General features: G+C 35.4%; 4 protein-coding genes across 5 annotated transcripts; 1 reads left to right on the top strand and 3 right to left on the bottom strand.

Moving 5' to 3' along the window:
• Positions 1 to 85: 85 nt before the first annotated feature.
• Positions 86 to 4,854, bottom strand: LOC114936490 (uncharacterized). The gene is made up of 6 exons (XM_029309694.2): positions 4,464 to 4,854; positions 3,428 to 4,134; positions 2,914 to 3,166; positions 1,360 to 1,605; positions 1,021 to 1,271; positions 86 to 932 (listed from the first exon to the last, which is right to left on the bottom strand). Exons 2-6 carry the CDS (start codon positions 4,131 to 4,133, stop codon positions 727 to 729), a joined length of 1,662 nt encoding a protein of 553 aa, XP_029165527.2. The 5' UTR covers position 4,134; positions 4,464 to 4,854; the 3' UTR covers positions 86 to 726.
• An 815-nt stretch (positions 4,855 to 5,669) lies between these two features.
• On the top strand, positions 5,670 to 8,258 carry LOC114936510 (protein ILRUN). The gene is made up of 3 exons (XM_029309757.2): positions 5,670 to 6,059; positions 6,778 to 7,124; positions 7,566 to 8,258. The coding sequence occupies exons 1-3, from the start codon at positions 5,902 to 5,904 to the stop codon at positions 7,667 to 7,669; spliced, it is 609 nt and encodes a 202-aa protein (XP_029165590.1). The 5' UTR covers positions 5,670 to 5,901; the 3' UTR covers positions 7,670 to 8,258.
• On the bottom strand, positions 7,961 to 10,178 carry Ts (Thymidylate synthase). The gene is made up of 4 exons (XM_085486182.1): positions 9,816 to 10,178; positions 9,344 to 9,607; positions 8,953 to 9,215; positions 7,961 to 8,872 (listed from the first exon to the last, which is right to left on the bottom strand). The coding sequence occupies exons 1-4, from the start codon at positions 9,988 to 9,990 to the stop codon at positions 8,663 to 8,665; spliced, it is 912 nt and encodes a 303-aa protein (XP_085342308.1). The 5' UTR covers positions 9,991 to 10,178; the 3' UTR covers positions 7,961 to 8,662.
• Positions 10,179 to 10,479: 301 nt separating this feature from the next.
• LOC114936511 (transmembrane protein 184C) lies at positions 10,480 to 13,921 on the bottom strand. 2 transcript variants are annotated; one of them, XM_085486180.1, is made up of 7 exons: positions 13,621 to 13,921; positions 12,958 to 13,266; positions 12,812 to 12,848; positions 12,440 to 12,717; positions 12,157 to 12,363; positions 11,862 to 12,080; positions 10,480 to 11,691 (listed from the first exon to the last, which is right to left on the bottom strand). In XM_085486180.1, the coding sequence occupies exons 2-7, from the start codon at positions 13,203 to 13,205 to the stop codon at positions 11,391 to 11,393; spliced, it is 1,290 nt and encodes a 429-aa protein (XP_085342306.1). In that variant the 5' UTR covers positions 13,206 to 13,266; positions 13,621 to 13,921; the 3' UTR covers positions 10,480 to 11,390. The 2 variants fall into 2 exon arrangements, with proteins under 2 accessions (XP_085342306.1, XP_085342307.1); XM_085486181.1 differs by lacking the exon at positions 13,621 to 13,921 and adding an exon at positions 13,326 to 13,579.
• Between the last annotated feature and the right edge of the window lie 247 nt (positions 13,922 to 14,168).

Here is a 14,168-nt window from a genome sequence, read left to right as displayed (position 1 = left end):
TATATTATTATGGAAACTTTTCAACCAATATCTTACATTTACTTGCAAAAATATAAATGGGGGATACAATATACACATGTAATAGTAAATATCATACTTTCTTTACTAATACAAAAACGTTACACACTGTTTCGCAAGACTAGAAGAAATTAATGGATAATAGATAAGTGTGACATTCATCTTAAGACGCTTAACCAGGCACACGTTGGACGATATATATATATATATATATATATATATATATATATATATATATATATATATATATAATTGCATAGTACATTTTGGGTGGTCCTTCGGCGATCATTATAATCACTATATCATTGTAAATCATCGAACTACGTAGCATCAGATTTGAGATACATGTTTTTCTCGTATTTGCACTTGACTCGTTATTTCATTCTCTAAACTTATCAATTAACTGGTTCACTTAAGCTGGTTTTTAGCTATTCTAACAGTCGCGTTGTGAATAAAATGATCGAACATCTCCGAAAATTATCGTAAAAATTTTGCAGTAGCACAGTTCAAACAAGATCAGCTTCTCATCATTATGCATTCATCATTCTGATCGTTATCGACAGGCGATCTTCTTTGCGAGTTTTCTCGCTCCGAAATATTTCCCTCGGTTTCAGCAGCATCGCAGACGATCGGCCGGTCATCATCGCGCGTATCTTGTATTTGGAATTCATCAATCACGATAAAATGTACTTTATTACTCTCCGTGTGTCAGGCGGATTGTAGCTGCGAGGGCGATGTCAACTCGTAAAACTGGAAGCTAAGCTCCTCGCCGAAGAGATTCTCCGATCCTATGATCTCGGGATCGATCACGTTTAATCCAAAGGCGTTCGGGTTTAGATCAGTCACCAAATATCCTTCGCTCACGAGTCCGCATTCCTCGGCGACGACCTCTTTAGACACCGGATTCAAGAAATCTGTAAGTCAATTTCATTTCATAACAATACGTGCATTATCTCATAAATAATCTCAATAATTTTCTAAGATGTATAATTTTTTCCTCACCGCTCTCCTTGAATGGACATTGAAACTCCGTTTGCTGAACAGTCTGCTGATTCTGCTGATTCGTCTCGTGATCGTTGTTGGCCACCATCATGGGAACTAGATATTGCACCTCTACCTCGCGTTTTATACCATTGAGTATTTGCTCGGCGGAATGCTCGAGCGTTACAGGATTCAGCATGTTCTCAGTATCCTCTTCAGGATTCGGCTGCGCGATGCTCGCCGCCGCAGCCTCCACCTCGTCCATGATCTCGCTGTGATGTCAAAGCGAACATACGCAATTTAGCAATTCACTGAAATATTTTTACAAGATACGATGAGGAATTGCATTAAATATTTTACCTAATAATTTCGTTACTCCGGGATTCATCGCAATTGTTCTGTGCAGCTTGTTGCGTCGGTGTAGGGGTTGCTGATCCATTGATAGCGAGCGGACGAGGTCTACAATCGCGATTCGCGATCGCCCAAAGATGACCGGCTCCGTGAGGTGCCTTCGAACCTTTCCGAAAATGCGGATTTATCGAGAGATTGTGTCGGACGGAATTCTTCCAGCGATCATCGTTGCTCTTGTAGTAAGGAAAGTGTTCTCTGAAAATAGTAAAAAATATATTCTATAAAGTTTTTATTTTATAAAATTTATAATAATTTATTAATTTTTATTTTATAAAAATTACACTAGATATTAAGGTACAATAATTATGATAGTAAAAACTATCCTTTACATATGCAATCGGATCAAAGTGGAAGGCGATTAGAGATATTGCGCGCATAAAAACGCACGACGGCAATTTGCGTCCCCACGAAACTAATTTCCTTCACCTGCTCACAGCGATGTCACGGTGCGTTACGCACCCCCTACGCGATTAATTCCATGGGTTTTGGTGGAAGACAAAGAGAGAGACGATAGAGAGGGTGCATTCGAAATGCTAAATGGCGTGTTTACTCGCTTCGCTGATCACGATGCTCGTGACAAATGGTGTCACGATAATTTAACAAATCTGTCTCGAATTTATATTTTCATATCGTACGTATATGTCAAATTTATACAGTAAAAAAATATTGTAAGCATCATCCGATATCTCTGAAAGAGATGTTCTTACATTCAAGAGAAGTATTTTTATTTAAAATATATTATTTTATTAATTTTATTAATTTAAGTATTAAGAGAAAATAAGATTGATAAAATACGACTTTAATATGTATATATGTTTGCAAGTCTGCCTTTGTTTTGACATAAAGCTATTCTATATTTTTTTATAACTCAAACAGCCCTATATGCTACACGAGTGATCTATATAGGCTTTTTCCAAGGAGCTTGAGCAAGGCGATCGAACAGGTGAAGGCATAGGAGCAGTAAATTGTGCGCATTCGTGTTGAGGGCTGCAGCAAAGGATAGCCGAAGGGTGAGGAGTTAGTGCCAGGTGGTGCCAAGCAACGGGGGCAGTGGTACCAATGGGTACCATCCAGAAGCAACCCACCCCCGCGGCAACCCACCCCCGATTACAGTGGACCATACTCGTGTAAATTCGTAGAAAGCTTCCTGCTTGGCCGCAACACAAATAAGGAGATACTACGTGTATTTCGAATATAACTTGCAAAGATTTTCCTCTTACAATCATTTCTCAATATCTTATTTTTTATGTAATTACTAGATTATTTCATTGTGGATTATCATTCCATCCAATAATTAGGAGTTAAAAAGAAAAACAAAAAATATGGATATAGTTATAAGTAAAAAATATATTTAGAATTAATTATATTTAATTAAGAAAGACTATGATTATAAAAATACGCAAAAATTATATAATATTGCACGCCGATTATCTCTTTGCAAGAAAAACGAATACAAATCCTGATTATATAATAATGAATAAATTTTCTATTGATGACACTTACGAGATCCATTGGTAGATTGCAGAGACCGTGAGTTCGCCTTTTTCTTGCAAAGCATGCTCTATCAACTCTGTGTAAGTAAAGGGAGGTTTTTTCGGTCCGTTGGATCGCAAAAAATTTCGATTGTCGAATTCGTTGGCGGGATACATCACTTGATTCGAGTCTTGTCGATACATCGATGAATTTTCGTGTCCTTTTCTAACGTCGTTGGCGTAATTCGAGCTGTGCGACCGTCCGTTCGATTTGCTCTTGTTGCCTGGAAATGCGAAATTAGCCTCAAGACCGTAAAGTCCATTAGATATTTGTCACAATTTAATTAAAATAAAATTAAAGATACAATTTTTCAACGCTACTCGCTATTATTTGGAAAACAGGCAGCTGTAAACGAAATATATCTCGTTTTTATATGAGAAATTCCATTTTTAATATTATGAGATATAAATTTTAATTTTTCAACGCTAATTTTAATATTCAAGAAAGCATTAATGTACTTTTTTGTCCTCTGCACTTTCTTTACCGTAAAAATTGTCCTTCGTCAAAGTGGGTCCCACAACAGACCTATCATCTGCGGCTTCGATAAACGAGTCCAGTTTGAAATCCAGCAGCCACGACAGATTTCCGTTTTCCTGGTCTTCGAACTGCTGCTGCTGCTGATTAGCATTATTATTATTCATCGTTCCCTTATTTTGCTGAACGTTCGAATTAATGTGCGATACACCCGGTTGCCAATAATTCATCGAGATCGGTTGATAATTATTCTCCTCGACGGCATAAGTTTCCACCGGGTGACGCTCGGAGGTGGTCGACGACGAAGATGACGACGATAACGAAGAGGATGAAGTCACAAGAACGTCGAGATTCTGCTGCTGTTCCAATTCCGACATGGTTGTCCAGGTGCAATTGGTGCCGTCCACCAGTAACACCTCGAGATGGGCCACCTGCGACTCCTCGACGATCTCCTGAGCAGACATCGGCGAAAAGAGGGTCGTCGCGTCGGTGATCACTTCGTTCGACGTGGTCACCAACTCCTCGGGAGTCTCGAGTTCCTGGAGATAACGCTTCCGATTCGTTTGACGGATCTCCTCGCAGAAGCTGTCGATGTCCAGTTCGTCGAAGACCTTCCGCTTAGAGCTGTCGATGTCTAGATCGTCGAAAACCTTCCGCTTGGAAGATGCGCGACTTTCGGTGACTTCGCCAGCCGTCCCCGACGACGGTCCAATCATCCTGCCGAGGAACACAGAATAAAACGAAGCAGAAAATAAAAAAATTCAAATTAAAAGGACGCATGATAAAAATTCGCATTTTGTGGAAAATTTCCTTTTATTTATTTCTTTTAATCTATGCAAAATATAGTACCACGTAGAGGTTTTTTTATTTTATTTGGAAAATAATTTTGTTCATATTTTTGCTTGCGATATCAATAGAGTCGAAAATATATACATATTTAAAATATAATTTCTTTCGATTGCGCAAGACTCCATCTCTTACATTTTACATTAAAAGAAATGTCAAATTATACAAAGAATACGCTTCGTGTGCAAAATTATCCCTACCTTGTTCCTCTTCGTCGTCCCTTCGTCTTCTCGCAAAAAACACTCGCGACTCTTCGTCTATTTCTATTTTACCAGACTAACATTCGAGGTAATCATCCTGATGAGACGCAAATAATCCAAATTTCAATCGGCGCCTTGGTTTTTCGCGCGCGCGTAACTGCTTTCTCTTTCTCTCTCTCTCTCTTCGAGTATCGAAAAGATTTTCAAAGAACCTTAAACGCGACTTGCCATCGCGATGATTTACACGCGATTCCCCGTCAAAAGTCGACGTTGTCGCGCACGGCCGACGCGGAACACGCTACGGAAGTGGACCGTCTATTTTTCTCGTCGTGATCGAGCGCTCATCCGAACGCGTCTACGTAATCCTGGCGCGACGCAAGGTCTCGCTTGTTTCACACGTCGTCTGTCTCGCGCCGCGCGCTTCGCACATGCGCGTCACTCACTTCGCGCATGCGCGCGATTCGCTCCGCACATGCGCGTGACTCTCTCTACGCATGCGCGCGGCGCACCCGGTGACATCCGGGGAGACAACGCGCGAATTTACAAAATAGTGCTTTAGCCAAACGTATATCGCGATTTTCGAGACAGCTCTGGAGAAGGCGAGCGTAAATAAAATGGCGAAAAGTTTTTAAACATATAAAAAAGCATAGGAAAAAAAATATGTTAAGTTTATTCAGAAAATGATGAAATATATAATAATCGCTTCGATGATGGAAATCTACTAATATTATCGAGATAGATTATTTTTTATTTGCAAAAAATGTCCTATCTTCCATGATGCTGACAAGGTCAAGGTAGTAACTCCTTATCGCGGCTTTATTGCGCGGACTGTCATCATTTTGTACGCACGAGAGAGCGGAGATCTATTTTTCATGCGGAGTGTATTGTATATAGGAGTGTACAACTGAATCACGAAGCCCCGTTGCTCGAATACAGTAACAAAGTTTTTCTTACGAGCAAAGAAACGAATATTAGAAATTTTAAAAAAAGGGAAAAGAAAGTGTGACGTACTTAAAAATAAAACAAAGAGAAAAAATAAATTGAAAATTTTGTGATCAATATTTCGTAGAAAGAACTTTCGTTCTACCTGAAATATTTCATTCATCTCGAAATTAAATGAAAAAAAAAAACTGTCTCTTTAAGAGACAGGATCCAGTTAGACAGGACATATATTTAAATAGCGGAAGTGACTTTCTCCTCTTCCCAAAATCCTTCCGATCAGTTGTTGCCACAGCACTGGATTAGTACTGCGGATATGCGTGCACTGTATAGCGGACCTCGGCCGAATGTCGTACGGAGAGAATGACATTTAAAATTCGTTGATCGAGGCGAGCAACCGAGGCGACGAGGGACGGAAGAAGCGAACGTTGACAGCTTGTGACAGCGTCGTCACATGGAGCATTGAGAGCAACCGAGCCGAAGGAAAAAAACAGTGATCATGGACCTGAACAACGATCTGGACCCACACTTGCTGCACCAGTTCAGCTGTCTCGGCACCACGGACAAAGACGATCTGGTGAAGCAACTGCAGAAGTTGCTAGCTGACAGCCACCTCAACGAGACGACCGCCACGTTCTTTCTAGACATGAACAATTGGTAATCTGTTCGCTTTCGGACGTCGTCTCGTTATCGTTTACGCTGCCCACGCAGCATATAACCTTGCATCGCCATGTTTATTGTCACTCCTCCCCCTTCTTGCACGAGGGGATTACTTGCTTTAAATCCTTTTAATCTGTTCTCTTTTAACTAAGACGAACTTCTGTCAATTTAAGACGTGTTACGCTTTATCCTGTCCTCTGGCTCATTCTATTTCTTTTTAATATTTCACAGTTGTTATTGTCATATTTAATATCTGTGTCAAGAGGTTGCTTGTTTCACTCAAGATTTTGTTCAGATGTCAAGATTGACTCTCTGCAAAACGTCTTTCTTATTTATTTATTTCTGCATCTTAAATACTATGCTTACATTTTTATGCTTTGAAGATAAAATGAAGAAGGATCAGAAAGTGCAACTAAAAAACAGAGAACAGACTTTTGCGATAACTAACAATGTTGACAATTTGATAACTAATTTATAATTAATCTATTTGTTATATTGAAATATTGTATTATGAAACATATTGATATCAGTTATATCTAACAGCATTGTTCTTGTTTTTATCTTCCATTTGTTTACTGACAGTAAAAGTGATAGTAAAATTATTATTATATTTAAATAAATCTTCAACCTATTTTGTGCTTTGTTGCTTAGATTTGTAAGTAGAAATTTTTCTTTATGCAACTTTAAATTATATTACAAAATTTTTATTCTCCAGGAATTTGCAAGCAGCGATATGCAGTTACATTGATTTTGGAAACCCCTTCAACACCCCTTGCATGACATTAGTATGTGACAGCACAATTGGTGAAGGGGAAGCTGTGCCACCCAGTACAAATTTTCAGAAGTCATGGCGCGTACAAAACAGTGGCACAGAAACTTGGCCAATTGGAATTCATTTGCAACATTCTAGTGGAGTACAGATGGGTTGTGTAAGGATACCAGTTCCATCGTTAGCTCCCAAAGAAACCACAGAGTTAAGCGTAACATTGAAGAGCCCAGCTGAAAATGGTGTTCATCAAAGTAAATGGAGAATGATGACATCTAATGGTGTCTATTTTGGTGGTAAGTTTGGAATTTTTAAGGGTAGATATATTGTTCCTATGATATAGAATAATTAAAAAAAAATCAAAAATTGTTAAAAATATATAACATTCAAAAATTATAATTAAATATATTTAAAGATAGAGTTATATATTCGAAGATAAAATTCAAAGGTAGATAAAAAAATGTTTACACAAGTTGTCACAAAGAGATCTGTAAATAACTTGACTCACTAAGGGTTCATTTTATCCGGAGCTAAATGTAATATACATAGTTTGAATAATTGAAATAGTAATTACTTATCTTATCAATCTACTGATAATATTATACACACACACACATAAGATTATCATTCATTATTGTTCAGTTGGCTTCCATGAATAAGATAAATACTCCTGTTCTTTTTTAAATTATTTTGTTTGGACATAAATTGTAATAAATTATATATATATATTTTTTTAGACATTATTTGGGTGATTATAACAGTGCACGAATGTGGCACATTGGCAGTCACTCAACAGCTGCATCAATTAAGTACACAGTCCAATGATGTACAAATGTGCTAGCCCCTTTGACGTACAAAAGTCTCTCCTAAAGAAGATTTATGAGATATTGAGTAAGATGTCTCTCAGATTATTGTAAGTTCGCGATAACTTGTCATTTTTAAATTTTATATAGAGGTCACTTTTTTTCACAACGGAGCTTTGTTTACCGCTCCAGCACCTCATAAAACAAAAAAATTGCTGTATATTCGATAATTACCAATAATAAAGAATACAATAAAATTGGCCACTTTTATGCTGATTAAAATATTTATGCAGAACTAGTTTTAAAAGCTAAATATATTACACAATATATTTCTTCAGTAAAAGTTTTATTGGATCTCATTTCGTTAGAAATAATTTCTTATATAAAACTAATTTACATAAAGACATAAACAATTTATACATATATATATTGTACGGGAATTATATAATTTTGTTATACTTAGCAGCTGCTTATATGTAAGGCCTTTCACGATTGTCCATGTTTGTCGATTGTATCATGTGTGATTGATCGAAATTACATTTGTGTAATATAGAAATTAAAAAATATAGTATGTGATAATTGGAGTAAAGAAAAAAAGATCGCGAGAAATAAATTTGTGCGAATGGATTTTGAAGATATTGATATATTAAATTAAGATACAAGTTTATTATAAGAATATATAATTTTTATTAGAAACTAATGTCTATAGAGAGAGAATTGTGTATATGGCTAGGGAATTATATATAAATATATTCATCGCCCTTTTATCAACAGGCTGAAAAAAATTAAACTATTAGAAGCAATTTTCTTTTTGCGTTGAAAAATACTGTAATTGAAAATAGTCTTTAAGTACAGTTTAATATTGAAAAAGTATCATATTGATTTATCACTTAAGTACATTAAAAATTATCACACTTAAGTACATTAAAAGTAACATTAACGAATGTTGTGAAAGTAAAATGTTACAGTTAAATGAACAACATTTTTTAAAGAAAAAATTTTATGGAAAAAATACTTTTAAAAAATACAGTTTAAACAGCCATTTTCATATAGATTTTGGAATAAGGTTTATAATCTATCAATTCAAAATCTTCGGCAACGAAATCATCAATATTTTTAATGTCTCTAACTATCTTTAATTTTGGAAACTCTCGTGGTTCGCGCTTTATCTGTTCCTCAAAGGCGTTTACATGGTTGACATAAACGTGACAGTCTCCCATTGTATGTACAAATTCTCCTGGCTGAAAATAAAAGAGAGTAGAAAGTAAAATAAAAACTCGTCTAGAATTTCTTAATACAAAACGAGAAAATTGACCCTTACCTTCAAACCGGTAACATGAGCAATCATATAAGTCAATAAGGAATATGACGCTATGTTAAATGGCACTCCTAAACCCATATCTGCGCTTCTTTGATAAAGTTGTGCAGACAATTCACCATTATTTACATAAAATTGTATCAAAGTGTGACATGGTGGTAATGCCATTTTTGGAATATCGACTGGATTCCAGGCAGACATTATAATACGCCTATCATCTGGAGAATGCTTTATTTTGTGAATAACTTCTTTTAGCTGATCTATCCCTGTTTAAATCAATATCAGTTGTATTTTTGTTTCCAGATATATATGGATTCTTATTTGTATAATAGATTAAAAAAATATAATATAGTAATTGTAATTTAAAAAATATCTTCCAGCAAGAAACAAATACCTTGTCCTGTATAATTTGTGTGCATATCCTTGTATTCAGCACCAAAGTGTCTCCATTGGAATCCATAGACAGGTCCTAAATCACCTTCCTCTCTATCTGTGAAACCACAAGAATCCAAAAAGGCACGTGAACCATTTTCATCCCAAATATGAATACCCTTAGCTGTCAGCTGTTTGGAATTTGTCGATCCTTTGATAAACCATAATAGTTCTTCAACTACTGCTCGCCAGAATACTCTCTTAGTTGTTAATAATGGGAAAACACCTGTAGAAATTCATTTCTTAGAATAAAATTCTCAAATTTCTTTACAGAGGAGTGTATATTTACAAGGAAATTTGTGTGTGATCTGCAAGTGCAATTGTTATAAATTAAAAACTGTTATTGAATGATGAATTGTTTCGTTTTATATATCATCAAAAAAATGTTTAAGCTTGATACTTTTCTCTATGGTAGAAATATAACATATATTTACCATCTCGTAATCCAAATCGCATTTGTGTACCGAAAATGGAATAAGTATCGATATCGGTGCGATTGCTTCTCTTTGTTCCAGTTTTAATAATTTTCTCGACGAGTCGTAAATATTGATATTCATCGTGTTCTTCGTTTTTACTTTCTTTTCCATTCATCTCGCGTCCGTCCTGCATTTCCTGAGATAATTAATTTTTAACACCGGTCTATGTATTGAAGATTAAAGCTCAAATCATATGTTTATCACTGGGTCAGAAGTGGTTATGAGCGTCCAAGCGCGGGAAAATACGTATATTATAGAGAAACTAAAGACACATACTATATTCAGAACATATGTCATTTGAAACATATAATATATATAAAAATAATAATGGTCTAAAATCTAAAATTTAGGACGGGATAATCAATATATAGCACTAATGTTCAATGATGACAAATTCATTAATCAATTTATGTACTTGACATCAAATATTGTACTTTAAAAAAATTTATAATTTTTTTTAGAGAAGAATTTTGAGAGATGAAAATTGTATTCCTTTATAGAAATTTATCACTAGTTAGTCCAAATAATCACTTATTTCGAGTACTTAAATTACTGTATCAGTAACTACTTACTAGTGATAAATTTCTATAAATTTCTTTAGAAGTCATATGTAAACACAGTCTTTCCTCGCACGAGAGAGATGTATTATAATTATAAAATATTTTCAAATTATAAATACAGAGAGAGTGCAGATTATATTTTATATATATATGCATATATACACATTCGCGTGTATACATATAAAGCGAGAAAGAATTAAAAATTCTGCATCTAATAAAATATGAATACCATTCTTGTGATTTCAATATCGAGAGAAAAATAACATCATCTGTGTTAGACATATAATAAAATGTTATGCGTTGGTCGTTCGAAATATGTACAAATATTCTAGAGATACAGTATTTTTCTACATATATCTATAAATATGTATATATACATTATTTGGTAATGTGATCATTGGTAACATAAAAACATGTACAAGTAAATTTTGCAAAATAGGGACGCAAGTAATTTATGCTCTTCACAAAATTCACTGCATGTATCAAATTTTTTAAGTCGTAAACATTATATGGAATGTTCCGAAATCATTTATAGATGGTCTTTCGCTACATATTTTTAAGATCGATTCGAAATTAATTTTTAACAACAAAAAATATAAAAAAATGAAATCTTTTATATAATTTCTGATAAAATTTAATAGAATTTTACTTCGAAATTTAGATGAAAAGATGTATACAATGTCAAAAAATTGTCTCAATATTTTTGCTAAGAAAAAATTGTTCCCGATCATAAAGAGGACACCTTATGGCATCGGAACATTGCGTTTTAATACGATATGTGATGTGATAATAAATGACCGTGATGATCTGTACAGTAGCGGTGAAGAAAATGCTGTTGCAAAACTATGTACTCTTCCTTTGCTTAAAAGTAAGAGTTATTTCTAAGAAATAATTGTTTCCGTCAAAATACGCCGATTTCATGACGCGCCGCAATTGAGTACCGTTTTCGCACGGATGGATTCAGATATATTGGCTACGTAATAACGGTATGACTATTATCCTGCACATCTGGGGTTGCCTCTTCGGATTCTCCGACGGATGGATTATTGTTCAGTCCGGCCTCGGCCGTGTTGTAGCCCGAGAACGAGCAGGTAGGCGCACTTCTGGCTTGACTTATCACCGTGGCTTCGGGCAGAAGCGACGTACGCTCGGTCGCGCTTCCCCAAGTCTGCTGATATGCACCGCGTCCACGTATCCTGCGGCTTAAGGACGATCCAACGACGCCCAAATGTTCCTTTATATCATTATGCACATCAGAAACATCCCACATTGCCCTACAAAATAAATTTATATGTCAATTACAGCGAAAATATAATTAAATATATCATAAATTGTATTTTCTTAATTATTTAATATGTAAGTTATATTATATTAAAAAATATATGGAGTTTATTTAAAATATAATTTTTTTTTTTCGAAATATCTTTATAATTGTTTTATATACCTAAATGCATCCCACCATGCTTGACCTTGCGCTAAATTGACAAATGATTTGTAAGAGAAGCTGTAATGATGCGCTACCGCAGCTAAAAACATCTCTATACAAATTAGAAAATCCTGCAATTTGGATGCTATATTCCTTATATCATCTCTTGTACCGTTTGTATCAAAAATACTTGATATAACATCGAAATATACCAACAGAGCTATCAACACTCCTTGACTGAAAACCAAAAACGCATTATTTTAATTTTTTTCCAAATTAAAGAAAAACATAGGCATTAGTTATGTAAACTTACAAAAACGAGAAGAACACTACGGCTTTGATACATAAAAATTTTCCAATTGGCTTCATTGGCTTCAAGGCCTCCACATTGGCACGATAAAAGAGTACCAAACAGTACATGGCAACAAATTGTGACAAATTATTTAGAGCAATCATATATGGAAAAGCGACGTCTCCCCTAAATTCACCCTCTCCATATACTCCATTCAGTTCACAGATACTGCAAAAATAGAAGCACGGAATGAGCAAATGCATTCGCAATATTGCATGGTATTAAATAAAAATATTCCTCTTACAATGATACTAAAGTTGATATAGGCCTAACAGCTGTATATTGTAAAATTCCATGCTTGCACATGTGAACAAACTCTCTGCCCATCTCCCAGTCAGGAAGACAGCACAGAGGAAACATGTGGTGCACTTGAGGAGAGATCTCCAGTCTATGTTCCAATTGGTGATCGGCATTCAAGTAGGCCAGTAGGTACATCATAAAATTGTATATCACATAAGCTTCATAGCATTCTCTTAAGCTATCCACATATATACTGCCTGCAGGATACACCAAACCTAACCACTGTGCAAAAAGATTCACATAACAATAAACAATAAAATAAGTATTTACATATTTTTTGTAATATACACAAGAAGGATTTATAAATTTTTCTTACTGCATTTACTGCATAGATAGGCACCATCCATAATATCCTGAAAAATAATATATATCCATGTTTATACATACTTAATATTAGACAATAAAAAGAGAATATGAATGTGTAAAACTAAATCTGAAGTTTCTTAGCGACAAAAAGTTCACCTTATTATATATTTCTGCAGTCTAGGTTGCGTGTAATATATCATATGCTGGACAATCTCGTAAAAGGCGATGGGTAATGCTAGCAACACAAAAGCACCACCCACCAGTGCACCCTGATCCTCCTCCTTGAAACCATGCTTGATGGAATTAACTAGCAAGATTGGTACGAGTACAACAATAAGCAGTGCATACAGGCAGGTCAGTACAGGCAATATCCATAATCTCCAGCGTCGACAGATTGAAGCCATCACTCAGTTCAGATACTTCAGACACTGTCACATAATTGCAGACTGAGACCAGAACCTGGTTCTGAAAGTACAAATGATTAAATGATCTTATCGTATTATTTTAATAACAGTTCATAGTACTTTTTATCATTCATTCAATGAACCATCCTGTTTACTTAAATAGCCCGATAATATAAAAAAAATCCATTGTGTATATTATCTGCCCTTTCCTGATAACATTAGCCAATAGAAATCGAGGTTCATCATAGCAGTGTAAAATAAAAATACAATAAAAACAAGCATCATTTAAAGTGAATAAATCAGCTGACAGAGTGACAGCTAGATAGATAGGTGTACAAACTTCCTCTCGTTTCTAACCCCTCGCAGTTCGAGTGTCATCGGATAATATAATATACGCATTTGGATTGATATTTACTATTTTTCGCCGCTATCGACGAATCAATTCCCTCGAGACGTCGTGTAAAAAATTACGTCACCGGACGAAATCTTTCGCCGGTTCGATCGTGACTACGTCACGCTGAAAATCTCACGCATACAATCCCTCCTTTACCGCGCGACATACTAATTTGACATTTCGCGATATTTCGCACGGCCATCGGAAACCGGAAGTCTCGACTCTCGCACAGAAGAGACGAATCGGGAGTCGAAAGTGTCAGGATCGCCAACATGCGAACGAAAAATATTTTGTTGGAGCGGAAATCTGTACTTCCGCCTTCCTCTCCGATTTTATTTTGTTTTTATTTTTTTTATTATTAATTATCAATCAGAGAGAAACAAGAGAGCGGCTACCGGGATTCAGCGGCCGTGGAGTTATTATACACTAAATGTACTTGAAGCGCGTTATTCAAAGAATTTATTATTATTATTATTATTATTATTATTAATTATTGATTATTAATTATTAATTATTGATTATCAATTATCATAACAAGGAGCTGTTCCTCGACAAAGGAGCGAAAGATC

Source organism: Nylanderia fulva, unplaced genomic scaffold, assembly GCF_048542155.1.
Source record: "Nylanderia fulva isolate GAGA-0341 unplaced genomic scaffold, ASM4854215v1 Scaffold40, whole genome shotgun sequence".
Taxonomy (NCBI): domain Eukaryota; kingdom Metazoa; phylum Arthropoda; class Insecta; order Hymenoptera; family Formicidae; genus Nylanderia; species Nylanderia fulva.
This window is presented reverse-complemented; position numbering and strand designations above follow the sequence as displayed.